Raw genomic sequence first — 26930 nt, forward strand, 5'->3', positions numbered from 1 at the left:
GATGGACTAATAGAATGAGTCCCACACACTGCAACAAGCCCAAAATTATTTTCCGAGCTAGATGCAGATAAAATTTATTTGTAATTTGCAAGCTGGTGGAGCTTAGTATAGATGGTCTAATAGAATGAGTCCCACACACTGCTACAAGGCCAAAATTATTTTCTGAGCTAGATGCAGATAAAAATTATTTGTAATTTGCAAGCTGGTGGAGCTTAGTATAGATGGACTAATAGAATGAGTCCCACACAGTGCTACAAGCCCAAAATAAATTTCCGAGCTAGATGTAGATAAAAATTATTTGTAATTTGCAAGCTGGTGGAGCTTAGTATAGATGGACTAGTAGAATGAGTCCCACACACTGCTACAAGCCCAAAATAATTTTCCGAGCTAGATGTAGATAAAAATTATTTGTAATTTGCAACCTGGTGTAGCTTAGTATAGATGGCCTAATAGAATGAGTACCACACACCGCTGCTATGCCCAAAATTATTTTCCAGACAAGATGCAGCTAAAAATTATTTGTAATTTGCAAGCTGGTGGAGCTTAGTATAGATGGCCTAAAAGAATGAGTACCACACACTGCTACTATGCCCAAAATTATTTTCCAGACGAGATGCAGCTAAAAATTATTTGTAATTTGCAAGCTGTTTGAGCTTAGTATAGATGGCCTAATAGAATGAGTACAACACACTGCTACTATGCCCAAAATTATTTTCCAGACAAGATGCAGCTAAAAATTATTTGTAATTTGCAAGCTGGTGGAGCTTAGTATAGATGGCCTAATAGAATGAGTCCCACACACTGCTACTATGCCCAAAATTATTTTCCAGACAAGATGCAGCTAAAAATTATTTGTAATTTGCAAGCTGGTGGCACTTAGTATAGATGGCCTAATAGAATGAGTACCACACACTGCTACTATGCCCAAAATTATTTTCCGAGATAGATGCAGCTAGAAATTATTTGTAATTTGCAAGCTGGTGGAGCTTATTATAGATGGCCTAATAGAATGAGTACCACACACTGCTACTATGCCCAAAATTATTTTCCCGACAAGATGCAGCTAAAAATTATTTGTAATTTGCAAGCTGGTGGAGCTTAGTATAGATGGAGTAATAGAATAAGTCCCACACACTGCTACTATGCCCAAAATTATTTTCCAGATAAGATGCAGCTAAAAATTATTTGTAATTTGCAAGCTGGTGGAGCTTAGTATAGATGGACTAATAGAATAAGTCCCACACACTGCTACCAGCCCAAAATTATTTTCCGAGCTAGATGCAGATAAAAATTATTAGTAATTTGCAAGCTGGTGGAGCTTAGTATAGATGGACTAATAGAATGAGTCCCACACACTGCAACAAGCCCAAAATTATTTTCCGAGCTAGATGCAGATAAAATTGATTTGTAATTTGTAAGCTGGTGGACCTTAGTATAGATGGCCTAATAGAATGAGTCCCACACACTGCTACAAGGCCAAAATTATTTTCTGAGCTAGATGCAGATAAAAATTATTTGTAATTTGCAAGCTGGTGGAGCTTAGTATAGATGGACTAAGAGAATGAGTCCCACACAGTGCTACAAGCCCAAAATAAATTTCCGAGCTAGATGCAGATAAAAATTATTTGTAATTTGCAAGCTGGTGGAGCTTAGTATAGATGGACTAGTAGAATGAGTCCCACACACTGCTACAAGCCCAAAATAATTTTCCGAGCTAGATGCAGCTAAAAATTATTTGTAATTTGCAACCTGGTGTAGCTTAGTATAGATGGCCTAATAGAATGAGTACCACACACCGCTGCTATGCCCAAAATTATTTTCCAGACAAGATGCAGCTAAAAATTATTTGTAATTTGCAAGCTGGTGGAGCTTAGTATAGATGGCCTAATAGAATGAGTACCACACACTGCTACTATGCCCAAAATTATTTTCCAGACGAGATGCAGCTAAAAATTATTTGTAATTTGCAAGCTGTTTGAGCTTAGTATAGATGGCCTAATAGAATGAGTACCGCACACTGCTACTATGCCCAAAATTATTTTCCAGACAAGATGCAGCTAAAAATTATTTGTAATTTGCAAGCTGGTGGAGCTTAGTATAGATGGCCTAATAGAATGAGTCCCACACACTGCTACTATGCCCAAAATTATTTTCCAGACAAGATGCAGCTAAAAATTATTTGTAATTTGCAAGCTGGTGGCACTTAGTATAGATGGCCTAATAGAATGAGTACCACACACTGCTACTATGCCCAAAATTATTTTCCGAGATAGATGCAGCTAGAAATTATTTGTAATTTGCAAGCTGGTGGAGCTTATTATAGATGGCCTAATAGAATGAGTACCACACACTGCTACTATGCCTAAAATTATTTTCCCGACAAGATGCAGCTAAAAATTATTTGTAATTTGCAAGCTGGTGGAGCTTAGTATAGATGGAGTAATAGAATAAGTCCCACACACTGCTACTATGCCCAAAATTATTTTCCAGATAAGATGCAGCTAAAAATTATTTGTAATTTGCAAGCTGGTGGAGCTTAGTATAGATGGACTAATAGAATAAGTCCCACACACTGCTACCAGCCCAAAATTATTTTCCGAGCTAGATGCAGATAAAAATTATTAGTAATTTGCAAGCTGGTGGAGCTTAGTATAGATGGCCTAATAGAATGATGCTATGGCCAAAAGGTTTTACTTGGCTAGGTGCAGTAAAAAAAATTGTAATCTTTACACAGGTGGTGTAGCTTGCAACACAGATACGCTACTCCACTGACTAACACACAATGCAAGAGGCCAAAAAGGATTTGCTTAGCTAGATTTAGCCAAATGCTGTGAAAAAAACACTTGCACAGCACTGGCACAGACCTACCTGGCAAAAAGTCCTAGGAAATGCTGTAGCCTAGTCCTCAAAAGGACTGCAATTACAACTAGTCCCTACTCCAAAGCTGTCTATTTAAGAGCACAGACCTGCCTTCTAAAACTCATAGGAAATGCTGTAACCTAGTCCTCAAAAGGACTGCAATTACAAGTAGACCCTACTCCCAACCTATCTATTTAAGAGCACAGACCTGTCTGCTAAAAGACGTAGGAAATGCTGTAACCTAGTCCTCAAAAGGGCTGCAATCACAACTATTCCCTACTCCCAAGCTATCTGTAGATTTCTGAGAAAATTGGCTTGAAATTAACACTGAAAGTATAGCGCACACAGCAACAGCGGTGCCGTGTAACACGCAGCTGCAGCAGTGAGAAAATGGTGGCGACTGGGAAAATGGCTGGGTCTTATAGGGCAAGGACATGTGACATACACTGCCAATGACACATGCCCTTGCTTGTGTGAAAAAAAGCAGTTCGCTCCGTGTGTGCACTGCTGATAGGCTGACAGATTGCACCTCCCCACTGTAAATGCAGGAGAGAGAAAAAAAAGGGAGATCTTCATTATTTATGCAGAGATCCATCCCCTGCCCCTCCCCCCACCCCGCTGTACACTCAAACTGCGTATTAACATTGATTATCAGCATTACTGTGAAAAAATCCAGTTATGATTTTGGTGCACGAACAGTTATCTAACATAACCTCGAACAGCCAGATTTTTTTCAAATTGTTCGTGTTCGCCGAACGGCTCGAACACCGCTCAAAACAGCTCGAATTTGAGATTGGCGAACAGTTCGAGTCGAACACCGCTCATCTCTATTGTTCAGATCGTGCACCTCCTCCTCCATCTCCGAAATGACCACATCAGTCACAAGCTGACAGCACTGCAGCACTGCCTTGGCCAAGCGGCAACAAGCTGTGCTGAAGATAACATGCTTAATGCTTAATTGACAAACCGCCCAGCGCTGCAGAGTTGTCGAAAGCTGTAACACAGCAGCGTGATCTGTGGCTCTCACCGCTGAAAATACAGCCAGGCATGGTCATGTGTGACAATGGGCGGAACCTGGTCACGGAGAAATGACAGCCGGAGTAGATAAGGTTTCCCTCTATGCCAGTACTTTCGAGTGCGAGTTGATGTTGGACGGGTTGCCATTGCTTCAGCAACAAGCTGCATTAGAGGACTTCCTGGGAGAAATGACACGCAGGGTAGATACGGTTTCCCTCTATGCCAGTCCTTTCACCGAGCTAAATATAACTCTCAGCAAAAAAAGTTGTGGACTGGCTCGTACCATCCCTGGCCACATTCACCTGTCCATGTGTTTGTGGTTAGGCGGTCCTTCCCAGTAAGTGCACTGGGGAGGGCACGGGTAATGTGGGACCCGTGCTTGTGGAAGGCGGAGACGATACCGGGAGAAACAGTGGCGGCTGGGGACCGAGTATGGACACCCGGCCGCCGCCGGCATGAGGTTGTGAAAAGCTTCCGCCTCCACGAGCTTAAAAGGCCATATTTCAAGTGCAAGCAGCTGCCCAGAAATCTGGCAGTTTAGTGTTACGGCCTGTGGGTGGGTGGGTGGCTGCCTGCATACTTGCACTTGCATTCCAAGTAACAGAAAACTAAGCAGATGGTGACCTCTATCATCATTATGGCCTCACCTCGGCACTATGAACTCTCCTGAAGGAGAAGCCACGGCCCGCCGGTGGAGTCTCCGGTTCTCTGGTGGGCCCGTCCAACCCTGCCGAGAAGCAGTCCTGGCTAAGAAAACTGTGGCGGAAGGTTCCCGGACACTCTATGGCTGATTTTTTTAATGTGCATCGGCCATGCTTATGCATGTTATTTCTTAAACCGCATTACAGATCAGGCCATTGTCCAACTCTGTATTCAAGAAATTAAATGCACAAAGAAAGTTGTGTGTGTTTCAAAACACCACCGACAAGGGTTGATGTTGGATGGGCTGCCATTGCTTCTGCAACAAGCTGCATTACAGGACTTCCTGGGAGAAATGACACACAGGGTAGATACGGTTTCCCTCTATGCCAGTCCTTTCACCGAGCTAAATACAACTCTCAGCAAAAAAAATTGTGGACTGGCTCCGCACCGTCCCTGGCCACATTCACCTGTCCACGTTTTTGGGGTTAGGCGGTCCTTCCCAGTAAGTGCAGTGGGGAGGGCACGGGTAATGTTGTGGAACCTGTGCTTGTGGAAGGCGGAGGCGACACCGGGAGAAACAGTGGCGGCTGGGGACCGAGTATGGACACCTGGCCGCCTCCACGAGCCTAAAAGGCCACATTTCAAGTGCAAGCAGCTGTCAAAAATTTGGCAGTATAGTACTGCAGCCTTTGGGTGGGTGGGTGGCTGGCTGGCTACATAATTGCGCTTGCATTCCAAGGAATGGGTAGGGACAACTGAACGCTGCAGTGGGACAAGGATGTGGATGGTGATTGTTGCAAGTCTGCAACGACAGGTGCATGGCGGGAGGCATCTTCGCATGCGCTAAAGATCACTTATGATGGGCACACTTTTAGGCAGTGACCTGGTAGTCAGAAATGCTTCCAGAGGTCTTCCCCATGCTGTTCCCATGTCTTTTCAGCACTGTATGCATGTGTCTGATGATGTGTCACACACCACATGGCCAGATAAGGTTGTAAAATGTTAAAATGACATTTCCCAGTGAATGCATTTGTCTTTGTTGAAAGCAATGCAAAAGTGCAAAAACGCATCAAAAATGCTCCGTGTGAACATAGCCCAAGGTGTGGTGGAGTCTTTTTGTTTTTGGTTATTTATTTTGCTTTATATACATTGTACATATCATGGAAAGGATGTTCCTTAACATATTTCCCAGGAAAATCCATTTTGGTTTCGTTTTGGTATGTTTTATTGTGAGTCCGTAAAAGTGGTGTAATACTCTGACCACGTTGTTGACAGCAGTGACCTGGGAGTCAAAAATGCTTCCAGGGGTCTTCCCCATGCTGTTGCTATGTCATTTGACCACTGTTCCCATCGATTTGGGCTATTTTTAGGCCCTCTGCAGACTGCCGGGGGGAGCCGCCTGAAAAATGCTCGAGTTTCCCATAGACTTACATTGGGCTCGTTGCTCGGGTGGAGCACCTGAGTATTCCAATTTGCTCGACCCGAGCAACGAGTACCCGAGCATTTTAGTGCTCGCTCATCACTACTAGCTACAGCTCAGCTCCACCATCTCACAAATCTCTGCATGACTGTTGGTTTACAGTTAGTTGCTACTCGCTTCACTGATCTGCTTTGATAGGAGATAATAAATGTTAAACCCCATTCTTGTCTAAAATCTACCTCTCAAAGTGTCTGCCTTCTTAAAATGGATAAGATTAGAAGGAAGTGAACAACTGTGCTCCCTGTAATATTTCAACATCATTGGTTTTTTTTAACTTGGAAACTGACACTAAATAGCCAAAGATGACTAAAAAGACATCAAGGCGGTAAACCAAGTCTATAGTTAAATTGTTATACTCTGTTTGCCTAATTGAAGTCAATGGTTCGTTTGCACAAAATCTGAATCCCGTTTTTGGGGATGCAAACAGAAGCCTCTGACGTCATGAACAGAGATATAGTATGATCCCAGCCTTAATACAACCAAGTTGACTTTTATCATTTACTTCTAGATTTTGTATTCTATTACAGTACTTAAAGACAAGGCAATTATTTAAAGGATGTGCTTTATTTCCATTATTACATAAAAATAAGCATTTGATGGCATTGACATTAGATCTGAATTCTTTTTGAGAGTGCTTTAAACTGCAGAATACAGTACAAGCCCACAACCACCCAAAAACCAACTTGTAGGTACTTATTCTATAAAAGAGAAGTAGACTGGAAAAGACTTGAAATGTTTTCAGCGGTTTGTAATGGCAGTATCTTTGTTCTTTTTTTATCTATATATTTTGGGACAATTCTATAAAGCAAATGTTACTATTTCTTAGGAATCATGGCAACCATTGCATATTGTTGTAATGTAACTTAGTTCCATATATTTAAATGGGTTGTTGAGGATTAAACACAAAGAACAAATTGTGAAAGGCATTGTAGCTCAGCTCCAATAAATGGGGCTGAGCTGAAATACCACATACAACTTGTAGACAGGTGTGGTCCTATTTTTTAAAAAAACTAAAGCTATGATTTTCTAATCGTGGACTATCCCTTTAATATGATCTGTATACTAGTAAGGACAGTTGCAACTGTTTTGTACCTACTCCTCATTCAAAGAATACACCTCAGTACACATTCTCAGGGAACAGAATATATTGATTACAGAGCGAATGCTGCACACTAATCACTCAGGCATGTGGCCAATGTTCCATATTCAGCAATCAGATGCTTAGTAAGCTCTCAGGCTTTCGGTTGTGGAGATGATCTTCACTGCTGCACGCTTGTAATCTTGTGGTCCAGCAATAGAACTTGAAAGACCTCCTCCATATCCAGAGGAGAAGCCGCCTCCACCGCCACCAGATGCGGAGTTCACAACCGCTGCAGAAAGAATTAGAAGATATTGTTGGATATTTGAACTTTGAATAACTGAAATTCTATATTTTGATGCTTAACATAAATGTAATTCTAATGTCCAGTGCAGTGCCCCCATAGAGGAGATTTTTTTTTTTTATTTATCTTACTCACTTACTGTATATAGTGCCATTAATTCCTCAGTGCTTTACAGACATTACTGGTACTGTCCCCATTGGGGCACACAATATAGATTTCCTATAGGTATGTTTTTGGAGTGTGAGAGGAAATCGGAGAACCGGGGGAAACCCACACAAACACGAGAAGAACATGTAAACTCCAGCACTGCAAGACTGCAGTGAAATTGAGCATTACACAGTTCTCATAGAAGTCAATGGGTTTTGTGATTTTCAATATAATATATAATTGTGGGAGGTTCTAGAAAGTGACAGTTGCTCTTCACTATGGCAATCCAGAAATATAGGACCCTCTCTATCAGCACATAATCAACAAAAAATTGGGCAACATTTATCTAAACTGTCAACCATTAAAGCTGCCTTTGTTAGGGTCATACTGCATTTGTTTCCTATGCATAGTGTATACGCCAGGAAAGTTCCCAACATACACAAGTCCATATAGCTCTATAGGTCCAAATGGAAGCAAAAATAAATAAATAATTTCTTTTTGGCTTCTAACTGATCAGTATACATCAGTTTACTACAAAAAAGTAGACTTTGCTTTGATATCCTGCAGGTTCCAGTGAACAGTGAATCCATTAAAGGGTTTTTTACCACATACAAGATACATTTTAATTAATAGATCTTGGAATAAGAATAAGTTCCACAATTGGATGTATTAAAACAAATGTTCCTGTGCTGAGATAATCTTATAAATGTGCCCCTGCTGTGTGCTGTGTAATGGCCGTGTCTGACTGTACAGGAACATGGTCTAATTATACCACATCTTCTGGGCAAAGAAGGACGCAAAAGAGTATACAGACATTACAGAAAGGGATCACAGATGATTCTTTTTGTGAGGTAAAACATTTCCCTGCCTGTTTTTTAGCAATACTTTACCTCAAAAAGAGTCAGCTACGATCCCCTGCTGTAATATCTGTATACTCTTTTGCTTCCTCCCCTGCCCAGGAGCTGTGGTATGATCAGACCATGTCCCTGTACGGTCAGACACGGCCATTACACAGTACACAGCAGGGGCACCTTTATAAGATTATCTCAGCACAGGGACATTTTTTTAATACATCCAATTGTGGAACTTATTTTTATTCCAAGATCTATCAATTAAAATGTTGACTAAAATTATCTTTGTTTGTGGGAAAACCCCTTTAAACTAGTAGATGGCTATAACTCAGTGACTGACAGCCTTGTTTAAGTTGGCATAAAAAGATAGTTGTCAATCACTGTTCAGAAACACCCACTGGACTCCTTACACCAGATGAGCAGAAAGTAAAATGAATCTGCTCAGCTCCTCCAGCTCTATAACTTTCTGCGCACAGATCTGACCACGTGTTGAATGTGACAAGTTATAGGGTTATAGGGTTAAAGGACTACCAGAAATCCGTAAATTATCCCACATCCTCTGGGCACGGGATAACTTACTATCTTGGGAATAACTCTTTAATTATGTGCAAAGCATACTTTTAGTCTAGTAATATTTAGTACGGTATGAAGATACTTACAGACACTGACTTGATTAGTAATTTCTCCAGAGATCCTGTAGAAAAAAAAGAAAACATTTATTTTCTGTTGGTGAAAATTATGATTATCATCCTGTTAGGATTACATTTAGGATAGCTCTTCCTAATTTTGGATTGGGCAATGCCATATGAATGATGATATAATTGCTGGGATATAACTTGCCTGCTCTCCTCTCCCTCCAGTAGGGCCCTGTAGGTGGCAATTTCAACATCCAAGGCCAGTTTGACATTCATCAGCTCCTGGTATTCACGGAGCTGACGGGCCATCTCTTGTTTCAATCTTTGCAGTGCTGCCTCCAGTTCTGCCAGCTTAGCCCTGGCATCACTCACAGCTCTTTCTCCTCGTTCCTCAGCCTCAGCAATTGCTAATTCAAGGCTGGCAATCTAGGAAAGTACAATTGATTGACAGATAGTTAGATGGAGCCAGTTATTGCATTACGGTCAAAGTAAGAAAGCTGGCAAGGAATGTAAGCATGTATTGTGCTCTTGTAAATTAAAAAAAGAACATTACCTGTTTCTTTACATTTTCAATTTCAGCTTTAAGTCTTTGGATTTGTCTGTTAAGTTGTGAAATCTCATTCTTGCTGTTCTTTACTTCATCTCCCTGCTGGCCGGCTGCATTTTGCAATTGTTGGAACTGTTGAAAAGGCAGTAAAGCAATAAAAATAAGAGAAATGACTGCAATTCCTGATTTTTGAAATTCCCAAATATAGAACTTAAGAACTTTAAAGTCCCACTAGTAAAGTCAGGGATAGTCACCTATTAGCTACATAACTATAGGGAAGCGGAACAGAAATGGGAGTAGATGAACAGTAAGGTCTAAAGGTTCCCATACACATTCAAATAAAATCGGCCATTAGCCCCAGATTGGTGAGATGTGTGACAGTCTAACGTGTCTGAATCTCTCCCAACAGATGGTATTGGAGGAAAAAAGAATTCACCCTGTTGAATAAAAGTAACCCATCCTTTTGTTCTCTGGGAGATGAGCCACATGAAAAGGAGTTTGACATGACCAATACAAAGAGTTGGCTCCTTATGTGAACAATGGGAGACACCATTGAGAGCCACTTGCAGTTTCTGAAAGCCTCTCACTCAGAATAAATTGTGTTTTCTGGCCACCGATGTGGCCAAAATTCCTCCCACCCAGCCTGAAAACTGACTAGTCATTGGTTGGTTGCAAATAGAGGGGGTTTCCTTTGCATCAGACTGTGTTGATTTTACCTTAATTATGTGTCTATCTAGATTTATTAGGGATATATTTGGGGTCCAAAGCCAGCTCATTTTGGTCAGCGTAGCCTAACAAACCAGATCACCACTGCCCAACACTACTGGCAGCAGATCTCTCATAGAAAATACAGGAGAGCTCAGCTGAGCCAAGCAATCCTGTTACGGGGAGTCAGGCGAGATAGCTGTGGGCTGAATGTTAGTTGGAGTCCTTAAACATTGACTGTATTACAATCAGCAGTGTAATTATAATAGGTGCAGAGGGCGCAATCGCACCCGTGACCTGGAGTTTAGACGGGCCCGAAAAGTCCCTTTGATCTATAGCAAAAAACCCATACTATTAATGTCTTATATGGTAGCTGGGGGCCTTTTTAGAGATTTTGCATTGGGGCCCATGAGATTGAAGTTATGACACGGAACACAATCAAGTAACCTGATCTGAATATAATACAAAATATACAAAAAATTTGAAACAAATGATGCAAGTATTTTTCTTCTCTCTCTTATTTTTTGTAATGTTTAATTAAAACATTTTCTAACCTTGCTCTTGTAGGCATCTTCTGCTTCAGCTTTGCTCTTATTGGCCAGATCATCATACTGAGCCTTCACTTCAGCGATGATATCATCAAGGTTCAGGGACCTATTGTTGTCCATTGATAGAATGACAGAGGTGTCGGACACTGCCAGCTTAATGTCACCAAGTTCCTGCAAATTACATGGTAAAGGTGAAATTGATGAAAACAACCGTAAAACAATTTTATTGTCATAGTCATTCTGCCAATTACTGTATATGAATTATTTTCTACATAATTTAAAGTTTGAGCTACAGCTTTACCACTAAGACTCTTAGTTACCTGTTCATACAGGGCTCTCAGGAAGGCGATCTCATCATTCAGTGCATTGACTCTAGCTTCCAGCTCTACTTTTCCTAGAAATCCGGCATCAACATCCTACAAATTAAGAAGACATAGAAGTTATAATGATTCTATATTTTTTGTGCCACCCTCGAAATTCCCTTTATTTAATAAAAATGTAATTAAGCCAGTAGACAAAATGGCAAGTGTTTAATGTGTATTCTTCATTATATTAAATTTACATTCATTTTGTAATATATAACTGAAATATACAGGTAATAGGACTTTGTGCTCCCTTGGACGGCAGTGGGACCACTGGAGATGGAGAACCAACAACTCAGATTGACTCTTGATAAGTAAGCTCTCCCCTCTCTACAGGCACCAGTAATATTGGGGGGTGAAGAAAACCTGCCCAAGTATCAATACATTCCCGTGAAAAATCATCAACTAGTCCTTTGGACCAATTCAGTATATATTGATGGATAGCATGCTAAAACACCACAAAAATACATTATCTGCGTAAAGATGACTTCTATATAGTAGGGCATGTGTTTGCAATGCACATTAGCATTTTTTGGGTGGCTTGTAGTGATGATCGAGCATGCTCGTTGCTCTAGATTTACGAGCATGCTCGGGCGATCACCTATTATCTTCAGTGTGCTCTGCCGTTAAGTTTTCGTGCTCCTTGAACATGATTTGCGACTGTTTTACAGCTTTAATACATGTGAGGAATGCTCGAAAAACAGGTATTAAAGCTGTCAAACAGTCGCAAATCATGTTCACGGAGCGACGAAAACTTAATGGCAGAGCACGCTGAAGATAATAGGTGCTCGCCCGAGCATGCTCGATCATCACTAGTGGCTTGACATTGTATTCTTACCTTTTTGAGTACTACAAATTCATTCTCTGCTGCAGCTCTGAGGTTAATTTCATCCTCATACCTAAGGAAAAAAATAATTTCAAGTTCTTAGTATATATAAATATATACATAAATATATTTATGGCAACGGCAACAAATTATAATTCCATCAACTTGTAACCAATGATTATTATAATCTTCAGGTATTAACCAGAACCAAATGGGGAATCCTAAATAGTTTTTAATGTGTGAAAAAAAAACACATTTCTAAAATCGTTTACTGCGGAAATAATTAAATTAATTAAATAAAATAATAACAAATACATTTTTTCGCAAAGTTACTACTGCTAGTTAGGTAAATGACAGACTAAATTGTAAACATTATGTTGAAAAAAAAACAAAAACAGGAGGTGAGAAAGTGATGACCCTTCAATATTTCCTCCCCCTTTGTTTCATAGTCACGAGGAACAAGGTCAGACATATTGGAAACGTTTGGTTGGCAGGAGTCCAGCAGCTGTAACACCTCCAATGTAAAAAAGGGACGGGCTTCCATTGAAATGAATGAGAGTTACTTTAAGGACATGTCAAGCGATGGTAGATCAGACTTAAAAATGTCATAAAAATCACTTTTGAAGTCAACCCCTTTAAATCTGGAAGCCCACTGACCACAGGTTCCTCAATGGGAGGACTGTCGCTACTTAGACCTTTGAGTGTGACGTGACAGATATGAATGTCAGGTTTATTTAATCTATCCATGCAATCCATTTAACACATAAGATATTCAAGGCCTGAAGAAGGGCTTGTACTTCCTAGGTAAAACATTATCAGTCTAAAGCTCCTTGAATGAGTCTTATTAACATACCTGCGTTTAAACTCCTCAACCCGATCTTGTTCATTGCGCAGCTCTGACTCAAGGCGACCTTTGTTACTCTTTAAGCCATCCAGTTGACTCTTCAATGAATTAATGTAAGCATTAAAGAGGGCCTCAATGTTACTTCTTTGACCAATTTGACCACTGCTTTGACCGCCTTGTTGCTGCAACAGGTTCCATTTGGTCTCAAGAACTTTATTCTGCTGCTCAAGGAATCGAACCTATGAAGAGATAACAAGACACGTAACATAGTGTATATGGCTTATCTGTAGTAAGTCAAATGCATTGTATTACAAAGTACCAGTAGATCGCCACTATAAAAACATCAACATCAAAGCATGCACACAGTGATATTCATGTTAAGTTTAGCACGCATAAGAAAGCAATAGTATTATTATACACTGTAATCTACTATCTGTTGAAGTTGCCAAAATATTATCTATGACATTATTCATATAAAATAGAAATATGATAAATATTGTACCTTGTCAATAAAGGATGCAAACTTGTTATTCAGGGTCTTAATTTGTTCTCTTTCTTCTTTCTTGACTACTGAAATGTTTGGATCAATTTCTAAAGAGAGTGGAGCTAAGAGACTTTGGTTGATGGTCACATTTACAATGCCTGGAGATGGTACGGCAGCTCCAGAACCACCGAATCCTCTGCTTCCTCCGCCTGCTCCTGAGCTGCCAAATCCAAAACCAGCACCAGATATCTTACTGTTGCCAGCACCAAGGTTAAAAAGACTTCTGCTACCAAACCCTCCACTAGATGCAGAACCACCAAACCCTCCACTAGATGCAGAACCACCAAACCCTCCACTAGATGCAGCACGAAAACTTGCTCCACCACGTTGAGCAGAAGAGTTGATACCGATACTGCTGCCACCACCTCCTACAGAGGCTGTGCTAAAGCCTTTGGAAGGTGCTCCATATGAGCTTGAAACGCGTTGACTCCGACTCATTGTAGAAGCTGGCACTTGAGGGAGAAGATAAGATGGTGACAAGTTCTACAAATGAACAAGGGCACTGACTTTACTTCTCTTTTACTTATATATTGCCAAAATCTGGGCTTGGTCACTTTTTGAGACAGATCAATTTACATTTTGGCCATGGAGAAATATGTTGTTTTCAACCTGTTAAACTTACTTGAAAGCAAGTATGTTGTTTAGCTTAAAGGCTTCTGAAGTATTGCTGCTGCACTCTTACATAATTTAGAGTTCGTGAAATAGCATAAAAATAATTGCTGATTGTGACAAATGACATTCATTGTAGCTCTACCTGTTTCAAGGTTGTGCACAAAACAATGGACTAGTAGGTGAACCAATTGCAGGCTTCATACCAGACATGTTTTAAGAGCATTGTTGCCTATGGAAGATTTGTCAGAAATGTGCGAACATACAATATAGTCACAGCGAGGCATTTCTTTGCCTGAAGCAAACATTTAATTTGCTCCCTTGTCCAATTATAGAAATACCAAGGTCAAACTAAAGTAGCAGAAAATATGTCCCACCAGTAAAAATGATATCAAGGTCCAGTCTTAGAGATTTCATATAAAAATTCAAATAAAGACTCTGGATAAAGAATTATGACAGACTATATGCAATATCATTCTCAATAAGGCTAGGGTCACATGACCGTAGATTCTCTCATCCACGAGATATGCAAATGACACTCTGATCAAATTCTGTGACATCGTAGTGTGATCTGATTCTCTCAGGTGAGGAGACGATGGAGAACAAAATGTCTCCATCTTCTCCATTGTGTCAGTGCGCGGAACTTGGACTTCACTTAGATGTCATCTGAGTGCAGTCTAATGATTTTCACATACCCATAGATTTGCATGGCTGACATCCGAATATCGGATCACACTGAGGCATGCTGCGATCTTTTGTCTTGGACCTGCTCGGTTGTACAGCCCCATAGAATACCATTGGTCCAACTGCGATCTGATGTTTTGTCGGATTGCACTCGGACCAATAATACAGCAGTGTGAGAGAGCTCTAATATTCATTCTCACAAATACAACATGCTTTAATATTCTACACTGTATTCACAGCAATAAGGCCTAATGATAAGTGTTTGGCTACATAATTATGCAATCTACGTGAAGTACTCAATGAAAGGAACTTTTAAAGTGGAAAAGACAATATGAGATTCAAGACTGTGCAATGGAAATTTATTATACAGATACAGGATTTTTTCTGAAATTCTAAGCGATTATATGACACAATAACTATTCTTACGTTGAAATGCAAAAAAAAATATTTTTACTAGTGATGATGAGCGAACATGCTCGGTGATACTTGGATATCACTCGAGTATCTGGTTGTTGGGATATGTGCGGCACTTGGTGAGCATTAGCCGATGCTCGGATTTCAAGCTCGAATCCCCACCACACATGTTTGGCCCCTGTTACACAACCAATAAACATGCGGGGATTGCCTGCCAGTCACTGTAATGCTGTAGCCATCTTAGTAGTGGCATTATTGTGATTGGCTGGCCACATTACTTCAGAATTCATAAAAGGACCGCAGTAACCACACTCGCCATATTGACACCATTGCACAGCTCAGGGACCGTTGTGATTGGAGGGAGAGAGTAGTAGTCCAGGCCTCTATGTGCCCAGTTTCATGAATCAAAGTCTTCTAGTGGTGATACTGGTGTTGATGCTGAACCATCATGCTAAAAGTCCTTCTAAGGGCTAATCTTGTTCTTTTTCTGTTTCTATGCAATACATTCTGCATTTAGCCTAGGGACAGCTACTGGAGCAAAGAGAACAGCTGAAAACAGCCTCTAGGCAGGGCTTAGTGCTTTGCAGTCCATAGCTAAATATATGTCTGCTTCAGGTGACCACATTTTTTTTTTTAATTGACTATTGTCGTCCATAAAGTTTGTGACAGGGCGGGTGGTGGAACCACTGTGCTGTGGTGCAAGGAGATTCCAGAGGGGCGTAACTAGGGACTTCACCAAATCCAACCTCAGATACACGGCAGCTAAACGACTCCATGATCAGAGGGGCCGAGAAGGTAGACCAGGTGCTAGTCCAGGACTGACCTCGGGTAAATGGCAGCTGACCCCCAAGGGACAAGCTGGCAAGACAGATGGATGGCTGATAGACAGGCAGGTAAATGGCGATACGTGCACTGGGACCTGAGAACTAACAAGAATGTTTAGACAACAAACTTCCAACATTTTACAGGAACCTCCATTTTGGAGGAGGTGCCCTAAGTAGCTAGTGTCCCCACTGGCCGGGGACACTTTAGCATGGCACGTGGGGCCCTTTAAGAAACAGGGAGCTCATGCGCACGCACCCTAAGCACAGTGCCCAGGAATCTGAGCGCAGTGCGCGTACTCCAGGCAGAGTCAGCGTGGAGGGAGGATGGAGAGGTGGGACACCCCAGCCTGGGTCAGCGGCGGTAAGGGGGTCGGCGTCTCTGCCGGGGGAGAGGGGCAGGAGACAGAGATGCCGGCGCTGCACAGTTTAACCTGCTTTATGTGAAATTACGATGGTAAAAAAAACTCTTGGCCTGATACAGGTGACCAAATTTTCTTGTCCCAAAAATTGACTATTGTCATCCATACAGTTTAACCTGCTTTGTGTGAAATTACGGTGGTTTGAAATTTAAAAAAATGCTTAACCTGGTACAGATGACCACATTTTTTTGTTCCAAAAATTGACTATTGTAATCCATAAAGCTTAACTTGCTTTGTGTGAAATTACGGTGGTTTGAAATAAAAAAAAAACACTTGGCCTGCTACAAGTCACCACATTTTTTGGTTCCAAAAATTGACTATTGTCATCTATACAGTTTAACCTGCTTTCTGTGAAATTACGGTGGTTTGAAAATTAAAAAAAATGCTTGGCCTGCTACAGGTGACCACATTTTTTTTAATCAAAAAAATTTAGTTTCAATTAAACAAGGAAACTTGGTTTCCAGAGACCTAGCAATTAGAAAATGTGTAAGGTGTGCTGTAAGGGATGGGGAGGTGGAAGTGCTGATGATGGTGCACACAGACAATGATGACGTGGGGCAGGTGCAGCTGTGCCAGTTGCTGGAGCAGAGGCAGCACGCCCATCCATGACCCATAGCTTCCTGTCCCTTCCTGTTTGCAGGGAGGCACGGGACACCACTTCTGAAGCCACACCAATGCGAACAGGTGGTCGGTTGGATAGCAGATAATGCTTCCAGCATGCTTGCCAGCACTACCCAGTCTTCCACATGGTCCAGTCTCACCAGCCAATAGTCTGGATCACTTAATCCCCACCCTGATCCATTTTCTTCCCAACATGTGGAGTCCCAGGAGACCAGTTATCCCACACTAGGACACTTTGAGAAGCTCTTTAAATCACCATTTCATGATTGTGGCCTTTCACCATGCATGTTCCAAGAGGGACAGGAGAACATGCTGTTTTCGTGATGCACAAAAGTTAGATCAGCCACGGTCACTAGAAGATGATGGTGGGAAAGTGCAAAAGGAGGTAGATGATGATGAGACACAGTTGCCGATAAGTCAGGTTCTTGTTAAGTCACCAAGTCAGGAGGACCAGGGTGCGTGGAAGATGCTGTGGTGGATGAAAAAGTCACTGGCTCAACCTGGGAAGTTGGCAAGCAAAGCAAGGCCAGCAGCACTGAGGAGGAGGGATCGGCAGCACCAAAACAGGCAGGAAGAGGCAGTGTGGTGACCAGAGGGAGAAGATGGGCAACTTTTCCGCAGAGCACCGACACTTGTGAATTTTTCCATCAAAGAGTTAAGTGTTCCCAAATCTGGAACTTTATTAAAGAGAGTTCTGGGACAGAAAACTGGTCATTTGAAACATGTGCCATGGCAAGATCAGCAGGGCCTGACCAGTAAGAGCCTAACCACCACCAGCATGATCAGGCACATGTCATCTAAGCACCCGACTTGGTGGTTCGAACAACTGGGTCCACAATTAGTGCCAATGGGTGACACCGCTGCCTCTTCCCCCATGCTAGGTGCTTGCCAATTCCCTCTCCATGACACTGGTACAGATGCCTCCCGCTCTGCACCTGTCCTTGCACTTCAAAATCCTTGTCCTAGCACAGCATTCAGCTGTTCCTAGCCCTAACCTTGGAATAACTAAGAAATTTCCCAGCCACTCACCCACAGGTCCAAAGGCTAAACGGGCACATTTCCAGGATGCTTACCGTGGGAATGTTGCCGCCCTATTTCTCTCAATGTGGTGTCCCCGCCTTGTACCAGCATGTGTTCAGGAACATCACCCGTGCCCTTACTAAAGCCCTCACTGGGATTGTCCACTTAATGACCGACATGTTGAAAAGTGCTTGTGGCCAGGAACTCTTCAATTCCCTGACAGCACACTGGATGAACATTGTCCCACCCTGGCATGGCACATGTGCTACTTACGCCGAGAATTTCTGACCCTACTTCTATCAGGATTTCCTCCACCTCCTACATCAGTTTCTGCACCCCCTCCTGCTCTTCCTCATCCTCCATCTCTGATTTGCTATCCCAGAGCACGTCATCCACATCAGCCGGAAGCTGGAAGCTCTGCAACACTACCTCAGTAAAGCAGCAATAGGTTCTGCTGAAGCTAAGTTGTCTACGAGACAAATCGCACACTGTGACAGAGTTATTGAAAGGAATAACAGACCAGTCAGCTCTGCGGCTCTCACTGCTGAACCTACAACCAGACATGGTCATATATGATAATGGCCGTATCCTGGTGACACATGTGGAAGCTCGTCAAGATCACACACGTGCCATGCTTTGCCCACGTGCTCAACTTCAAAGTTCAGCAGTTTCTGAAAATCTACTCAGATTTGCCAGAGCTTCTTTTCAAGGTACGCAACGTCAGCACCAATTTCCACAAGTCAGCTACAGAGCTGCCGCCGCACTGGCAGTGCTGCAGCAGCACATGCAAGTGCCAGATCACCGACTGGTGTGCGACGTGACCACGTGATAGAACTCCACACTGCACATGCTGGCAAGGCTTCATGAACAGCAGAGGCCAGTTGTTGAATGCCAACTCCAACACACCCGTCGGTATTTTGGTCAGCCTCTGCACATAACAACTAAAGAGTGGGCATGGATGTCTGCCATTTGTGCAGTTTTCCAAGACTTTGAGGACTCCACAAAGATGCTGAGCGGCGATGACGCCATAATCAGCTCAACGATTTTGCTTATGTGCCTTCTTAAACAGTCGCTGCTCACAATAAAACATGAAGCTTTGCATGCAGACCAGGTGAAGAAGGAGGAAGACATGAGACAGGGAGATACTACCCAGCTCAGCGTCATCTCATCTGCTCAGTGCGGATTGGGTAACAATGAGGAAGTAAAGGAAGAGAAGGAACAGGAGCTGGTTGCTAGCGTAACAGAGGCTAGTCCTCACACAAGAGAGGGAGGAGGAGATGGAGAGTCATCATCATGGTGGAGACAGGGAAATGTTGGCTCTAGGGAGTTGGCACGTATGGCCGACTTTATGTACCACTGCCTTTCCCATGAACCTCCCGTTATGTTCATCTTGGCCAATAAAGCTTACTTGTTGGTCACCCTGTTAGACCCACGCTACAAGGAGAACTCTGCATCTTTCCCTCCTGAGGCAGAGTTCTACTAAAATGGTAGTATACCAGAAGGCCATTGTGAAAAATATGTTGAAAAAATTCCCATCAGACAACGCTAGCGGCAGGGAGCAAGCTTCCTAGCCCAACCAAGGAGGAGAAGCTAGGGAGACACACACCAGGCAGAGGCAGGGGCACACTGTCAAAAGCATGTGATAATTTCATGGCATCCTCCCAGCATCCAGCCCCTGATGACTGGGTATGTTTGACAAGGAGGGAAACGTTTTTAAAGATGATCAACTGAGTCGGTCGACAGGGGTAGGGGTACTCGGATACCGGGATGGATGGGTTACTTCTGTGGGGATTACGGTTGGTCGGTTCCCGGTTCCGTGCCCTGGACCGTCAGTAAAGGGATGGGGGTGAGGATGATGGGAGTATTGTGTCCTGAAGCCTCCTGTGGTAACTGGTAAAATCGGTTACCAGCGCTGTGTATGGTTGCTGAGGTGATCGGCATACGGCTTGTACGAACGCTATAGGCAGTAATGTCAAAGTAGGCACACACACACATTAAGTCTTTGTTTCAGTACCTTTCTTTTACTGATGTCCGGTAACAGGTACAGTTCAGGAGGGTAACCAGGTTTTCGGTGGAGGTAGAGATATTCACTCTGGAGATTTGTGAGGCCTCCTCTAACAATGTGTGCGTTGTTTGGGATCAGTCCTGCCTTAAGCTGAACGTGCCACCTTCACTTTCTTTGGGGTACTTCTCCACAACTGACAATGAGGACCTTTCCTTGGGGCTAGCAATTCTCTTTCTGGGCCTCTGGTCCTATACTTGGTCAAGTTTGGCAACTCTTTCCCCTTCTTCTTCAGGGGGAGTAGATCCTCCTGATCTGTCCGGGTTTTCTATGCTATTCCTGAATTAATAGCAATCTTCAGTGTCTGGGTGAGCTAAAGGGATAATAGTTTTATCTCTTTCTTTCTCTTTCTAGCCTCCGTCCCTCTCCCTAGGGTGCTTCACAACACAGACCAGTTTCCTAGTTCAGGACTTAACTGGTCCCCGGTCAACACCTCTCTGACTCTCTCCTCCTTCACCCATCTCTAGACTAACTGCCGCTTTTGCTGTCTCCCTGGAAACTGACTCCTCCCCTCAGACCTGGGGTGGAAGGTGTTGTGTGTACCCAAGTGTACATCTCTCCCTGCACCTATGGATCCTGTGGTAATCCCCCGCAGGGGTGCCACACAAGCAATACATTGCCGACAAAATCAGCATACTCCCCAATTCCTCTGCCACCTTCAACTATTGGGTCTGAAAGCTGGACACCTGGCATGAGCTGTCCCTCTATGCCTTGAAGGTGTTGTGCTGTCTTACTGCTAGCGTCTTGTATGAGCAGGTTTTTGGTGCTGCCGGTGGTGTCATAACAGATAGGCGCTTTCGCCTGTCAACAGATAATGCTGACAGGCTCACTCTGATAAAAATGAACAAAGCCTGGATTAACTTAGACTTTTCCACACCACCAGATGACAGCAGCACATAAAGTGTTTTTAATCTTCAATATTTGAAAGAGCCCCTCCAGTTGTTGCCTTCAAGGGCGTATGGATGACCCTCCTTAAAAAAACTTCTAGCTTTTCACTCTGTGCAGAGCCTTTATGAGTGTAGAAATACCACAATTGCACTTTCCTAATATTTCAATGAGGCCCTGCAGTTGTTCCCTTCAAGGGTGTATGGATGATTCTCCTTATAATTTTATTTTGGATATCGATTTCTCTCCAGGCCAAATGCGCTCCCAATAATCGATAATACAGGTAAATATAGACAGAAATTATTTCGACATAAAATTGTTTTCATCAGGTTATTTTATGTCAAAACGCATTGTATGATGAAATAAAGATTGCACAGGAAATAATATCTCTATATTTACCTGTATTATCGATTATTGGGAGAGCATTTTGCCTGGAGAGAAATCGATGTCCATTACATTCCTATGACAACTCTGAAGGGGTTTTCAATAGCTACCAGGAACGTGCAGCAGACCAGCAGTGAAGGAAAACTCACTATTGTGATCCTTAAGGATTGCAAGACTGCAAGATCTATAAATAGGTGAGTACAATATTAATTTGTATGCACCCATCTTAGTGAAGCAGCTACATTTATATCTGTGCGCTCTCTGTTTCTTTCTCTTTCTTTTTCTACGGTGGGCATATAATTTTATTCTGGCTTTGCACTCTGTGCAGAGCCTTTATGAGTGTAGAAATACCACAACTACACATTTTTAATATTTGAATGAGGCCCTCCAGTTGTTGCCTTCAAGGGTGTATGGGTGACCCTCCTTATAATTATTTTCTGGCTTTGGACTCTGTGCAGAGCCTTTATGAGCCTAGAAGCACCACAACTATACTTTCTTAATATTAAGAAACATGTTTTCCAGGATAATGACTTGTACATAAGGCAAAATAAATGTTCCTCCACACCTTAGGCTATGTTCTTCACATGTAGAGCTTTTCACTTTGCTTTCAACAGTGAAAAAAACATTCACCGGTAAATGTAATTGTAATATTTTAATACCTTATCTGGCCATGTGGTGTGTGAGACATGATCAGGCATATCCTGGTTCATTTATGAAGGAGGGACTCTGAAAGTCCAGCCCTCACTATTTGTAGAGGAACACCAGGTGGCTCTTACTATTTTTAAAGGGCCAACAGTTGGCCCTCACTATTGTTAGAGGGCAAGCAGGTGGCCCTCACAATTGTCAGAGGGCCTTTCGGTGGCCCTCACTCAAATTTTAGAGGTCCAGCAGCTGGTCCTCACTCAACATTTTTAGAGGGCCAGCAGCCAGCCCTCACTAAGCATTTTTGAAGGGCCAGCAGCTGGCTATGCTTTGCATAGCCGTACATTGCTACTGCAATATAATGTATCCATCTGAGGTGGTAAAATTTTCTTTTCTTTTACATTCTGTAAATTTTGAAACTTGGAGGGCCAGCAGATGGCCCTCACAATTTATAGAGTGGCAGCAGGCAGCCTTCACTGTTTTCAGACAGCCAGCAGGTGTCTTGCAGACAGATGAGACCAAGATAGAGCTTTTTGTTAAAGCACATCATTCAACTGTTTACTGTAAATGGAATGAGTCCTGCAAATAAAGGCAATGGGGGCATTGACTGTGTGCATGGCATAATGAAATAGGAAGATTCCCAAAGATTTTGGGTCGCAATGTAGTGCCCAGTTTTAGAAAGCTGGGTTTGCATCCTAGGGAATAGGTCTTCCAGCAGGACAATGACCCCAAACATACTTAAAGAAGCACCCAGAAATGGATAGAAACAAACCACTGGATAGTTCTGAAGTGGTAATTCCAGCTCCAGTAGTGTAAAGTCTCCCACCACTACCTTTTACATACAGATGCAACAGAGAATCTGCGAATGGACACAATAAATCAGTTAATTTTGCCTGGTTTGATGAATTTCTGAGTACAGATCACCATAAAATTGGCGTGCACGTACAACAGGGGAAGAGGCAGCGGTGTCACCCGCAGACACTGTTTCTGGAACCTGGCGTTTAGCTCAATTAGTTGGGTGCTTTGCAGTCATATGCCTGAACATGCTGATGGTGGTCAGACTGGTAGTTTTGCTGCCCCTGCTGATGCTGGCATGGCAAATGGCCTTTTTTGGTTTAACTGGACAGACTTTAAAAAGCGGCAGACTCGGGAAGACCTAACCCTTGGACTGGCAACTTCCCCCGTGTTTGTGTTCTGGGGAATAGTTGCGTGCCTTGTGTCTGTGGCCACTCCACTGCATCTTCCCACCTGTTGCAGTGTTGCGGATCCCTACCCCTCTGCGCTGCTGTCCTCGCTCTGCATGTCACCTTCCCAGGTAGGATCAGTGATTTCATCGTCCACCACCTCATCTTCCACTTCTTCACCCTGATCCTCCTCCTGACTCCTGGCAATTGTATCTCATCATCATCCACCTCTTGTGAGAGTAATTGCACTTTCCCACCATAGCCTTCTTGTGACTATGGCTGCTCAAATATTTGGGCATCGCTACATGCGATCTCCTCATGTCCCGCTTGAAGTGGGCACAGTGAGAGACCAAAATTTATAAATGGAAATGGGAACAGCTCTTCGGAGTGTCCAACTGTGGGATTACTTGTCTCTGGGCAATCAGCATGGTGGGAGGAAAGAAGATCAGGGTGAGGAATATGTGATCCAGACTCACGGCTACTGAGACTGGACTGTCTGGAAGACAGGGTGGTGCTGGCAAACTGATTGGAAGCATTATCTGCTAACCAACCAACAACCTTTTCACAGTGCTCTGGCTTCAAGAGTGGTGTTCCGCACCCCCCTAAAAAGTGCGACAAGAAGCTAGGTCAACATGATATGTGTGTTTTGTTGTGCTTCCGCAGCAGGCACAATTTCACCTTGCCCACGGTATTGGCCTCTGTGCTCACCATCAGCATCACGTCCACTTTCCCATCCCTTACCACAAGCCTTGTCCATTTTAAAGAACGTATGATATGTCCCAAGGATATGTTCCTGGACTTGTTACACTGCCATAGCAATATAGCAATGCTACTGCTTACCGGCCAAGGATATATACCTGGATGTACAGTACAGACCAAAAGTTTGGACACACCTTCTCATTTAAAGATTTTTCTGTATTTTCATGACTATGAAAATTGTACATTCACACTGAAGGCATAAAAACTATGAATTAACACATGTGGAATTATATACTAACAAAAAAGTGTGAAACAACTGAAAATATGTTTTATATTCTAGGTTCTTCAAAGTAGCCACCTTTTGCTTTGATGACTGCTTTGCACACTCTTGGCATTCTCTTGATGAGCTTCAAGAGGTAGTCACCGGAAATGGTTTTCACTTCACAGGTGTGCCCTGTCAGGTTCAATAAGTGGCATTTCTTGCCTTATAAATGGGTTTGGGACCATCAGTTGTGTTGTGCAGAAGTCTGGTGGATACATAGCTGATAGTCCTACTAAATAGACTGTTAGAATTTGTATTATGGCAAGAAAAAAGCAGCTAAGTAAAGAAAAACGAGTGGCCATCATTACTTTAGACTGTGTGCCCACGATGCGTTTTTTAAGCGTTTCCGCAGCGGCCAAAACGCTGCAGAAACGCTTAAAAAATGCATGGTAGAAGGCCTGCCATGTTCCCCAGTGATAATCCGCATGTGCTGTGCACATGCTGCGGAAATTTCCACTGCGGCTTATCATTGCGGAAAAAAAACGCAGCACTGCCAATTATTTTGCGGAAGCGCTGCGTTTTCGCCGCCATTGACTTGCATTGGAACGCATGGATTCCGCATCACTGTATATGTAGATGCGCATTCCATGCATTCCAATGTGCGGATGGTACCCGTGTGTGGAGGAGAGGAGACTCTCCTCCGGACCCGGGTACCATAGAACCTGTAAAAAAAAGAATAAAATAAAAATTATATGTTATATTTACCTTCTGGCAGCCCCCGCTGTGCTCGTCCTCCCATGCCGGCAGATCGCGATGGACTGAAGGACCTGCGCTGACGTCATAGTCATGTGACGAGTTACGCGGTGCTGACGTCGGCAGGTCCTTCAGTGTATCGTGATCTGCCGGCAGCCAGGACGGAGTGAAGCAAGACTGCGGGGGCCATCGGAAGGTAAGTATATATTTATTTTTTTATTTTTAACCATTCTTAGGGGTCACACTATATAAAGCCATGCCTTTTGCATGGATTTATATAGTGTGACCAAGTTGACAAGCAATTTCCAAGTGATGCTAAAATCGCTTGGAAAGCGCTTGTCAACCCGTATGCGGAAATGCATGTGAAGAACGCTACACATCCGCATGTCCCTGGCAGGAAAATCGCACATACAATCCACATGCGTTTTTTCTGCCAGGGGAGATGCAGAAACCCTCAGGAAAAATCCAGAGCATTTCTGCATCGTGGGCACATAGCCTAAAGAAGTGCAGTTGCAAAAACCATCAAGCGCTACAAAGAAACTGGCTCACATGAGGACCGCCCCAGAAAAGGAAGACCAAGAGTCTCCTCTGCTTCTGAGGATAAGTTTATCCGAGTCACCAGCCTCAGAAATTGCAGGTTAACAGCAGCTCAGATTAGAGACCAGGTCAATGACACACAGAGTTCTAGCAGCAGACACATCTCTGTTAAGAGGAGACTTTGTGCAGCAGGCCTTCATGGTAAAATAGCTGCTAGGAAACAACTGCTAAGGACAGGCAACAAGCAGAAGAAACTTGTTTGGGCTAAAGAACACAAGGAATGAACATTAGACCAGTGGAAATCTGTGCTTTGGTCTGATGAGTCCAAATTTGAGATCTTTGGTTCCAACCACCGTGTCCATGCCTGGTTTCCACCGTGAAGCATGGAGGAGGAGGTGTGATGGTGTGGGGGTGCTTTGCTGGTGACACTGTTGGGGATTTATTCAAAATTGAAGGCATACTGAACCAGCATGGCTACCACAGCATCTTGCAGTGGCATGCTATTCCATCCGGTTTGCGTTTAGTTGGACCATGATTTATTTTTCAACAGGACAATGACCCCAAACACACCTCCAGGCTATGTAAGGGCTATTTGACAAAGAAGGAGAGTGATGGGGTGCTACGCCAGATGACCTGGCCTCCGCAGTCACCAGACTTGAACCCAATGGTTTGGGAGCGCATTTTGCCTGGAGAGAAATCGAGCTTGCACTGATGAAGTGGACAGGACGTCCACGATACGCGTCTTTTAGCTTCTAAATAAGTGGATTCTTAACCAAGCATTGGGTATTGCATCACTTCGTTTTGACCCGGAGGAGCGCGGAATCATTGGCACTTTCTTGCATCCACAACTTATGGTACTTGGACCCTTGAGGTTTGGTGTCTCCTGCAGCACTCCATTATACCATCATATGAGTTGTGCAATTCACAACTCACCAAGGGGAGCATCCTTTTTCCATTTTTCCACTACTTATCTGGGTAACAGCGCTATTGGCGCCCCCTCTCCATCTTATTGAAGAGTGTGCAAAGCAGTCATCAAAGCAAAAGGTGGCTACTTTGAAGAACCTAGAATATAGGACATATTTTCAGTTGTTTCACACTTTTTTGTTAAGTATATAATTCCACATGTGTTAATTCATAGTTTTGATGCCTTCAGTGTGAAAGTACAATTTTCATAGTCATGATAATACAGAAAAATCTTTAAATGAGAAGGTGTGTCCAAAGTTTTGGTCTGTAATGTATATTTTTAATGCACAACTGGCGCAGTTTAAATAACAAAGAATTTTTTGATGCTGAGAAAACTTTGCAATTTTTTTATCGCAGTAAAATTTGCCCGTCTCAGATGGACTTGTTACACTGCAATAGCAATATAGCAATGCTACCGGTTACCAGCCAAGTCTGGATGTATGCTTTCAATGCACAACTTCCGCAGTTTAAATAGCAATTTTTGGATGCTGAGAACACTTTGCAGTATTTGTATCGTTGAAAATTTAGCACAAGCCAGATGGACTTTTTTCACTGCTTGCACTATATAGCGATGCTATT

The 26930-nt window shown here is 42.9% G+C and overlaps 1 protein-coding gene across 1 annotated transcript; it reads right to left on the minus strand.

Moving 5' to 3' along the window:
• Nucleotides 1-6757: 6757 nt before the first annotated feature.
• Nucleotides 6758-13827, minus strand: LOC141250331 (keratin, type II cytoskeletal 7-like). Its single transcript, XM_073669932.1, has 9 exons — nucleotides 13348-13827; nucleotides 12855-13084; nucleotides 12014-12074; nucleotides 11134-11229; nucleotides 10820-10984; nucleotides 9567-9692; nucleotides 9219-9439; nucleotides 9038-9072; nucleotides 6758-7368 (listed from the first exon to the last, which is right to left on the minus strand). The coding sequence occupies exons 1-9, from the start codon at nucleotides 13825-13827 to the stop codon at nucleotides 7220-7222; spliced, it is 1563 nt and encodes a 520-aa protein (XP_073526033.1). The 3' UTR covers nucleotides 6758-7219.
• Nucleotides 13828-26930: the final 13103 nt, after the last annotated feature.

The sequence above is a fragment of the Phyllobates terribilis genome, unplaced genomic scaffold (genome assembly GCF_046119375.1).
Source record: "Phyllobates terribilis strain yellow unplaced genomic scaffold, ASM4611937v1 Scaffold_2__4_contigs__length_985480577, whole genome shotgun sequence".
Lineage (NCBI taxonomy): Eukaryota > Metazoa > Chordata > Amphibia > Anura > Dendrobatidae > Phyllobates > Phyllobates terribilis.

What these genes read in the sequence shown, in the direction of transcription:
- LOC141250331 (XM_073669932.1), bottom strand. Translation starts at nt 13,827, where the DNA reads ATGAGTCGGAGTCAACGCGTTTCAAGCTCATATGGAGCACCTTCCAAA. An exon ending in AATTTGTAGTACTCAAAAAG is followed by an intron (nt 11,230 to 12,013) that starts GTAAGAATACAA and finishes CTTAATTTGTAG; the next exon opens with GATGTTGATGCCGGATTTCT. An exon ending in CTGGAGGGAGAGGAGAGCAG is followed by an intron (nt 9,073 to 9,218) that starts GCAAGTTATATC and finishes TTTTTTCTACAG; the next exon opens with GATCTCTGGAGAAATTACTA.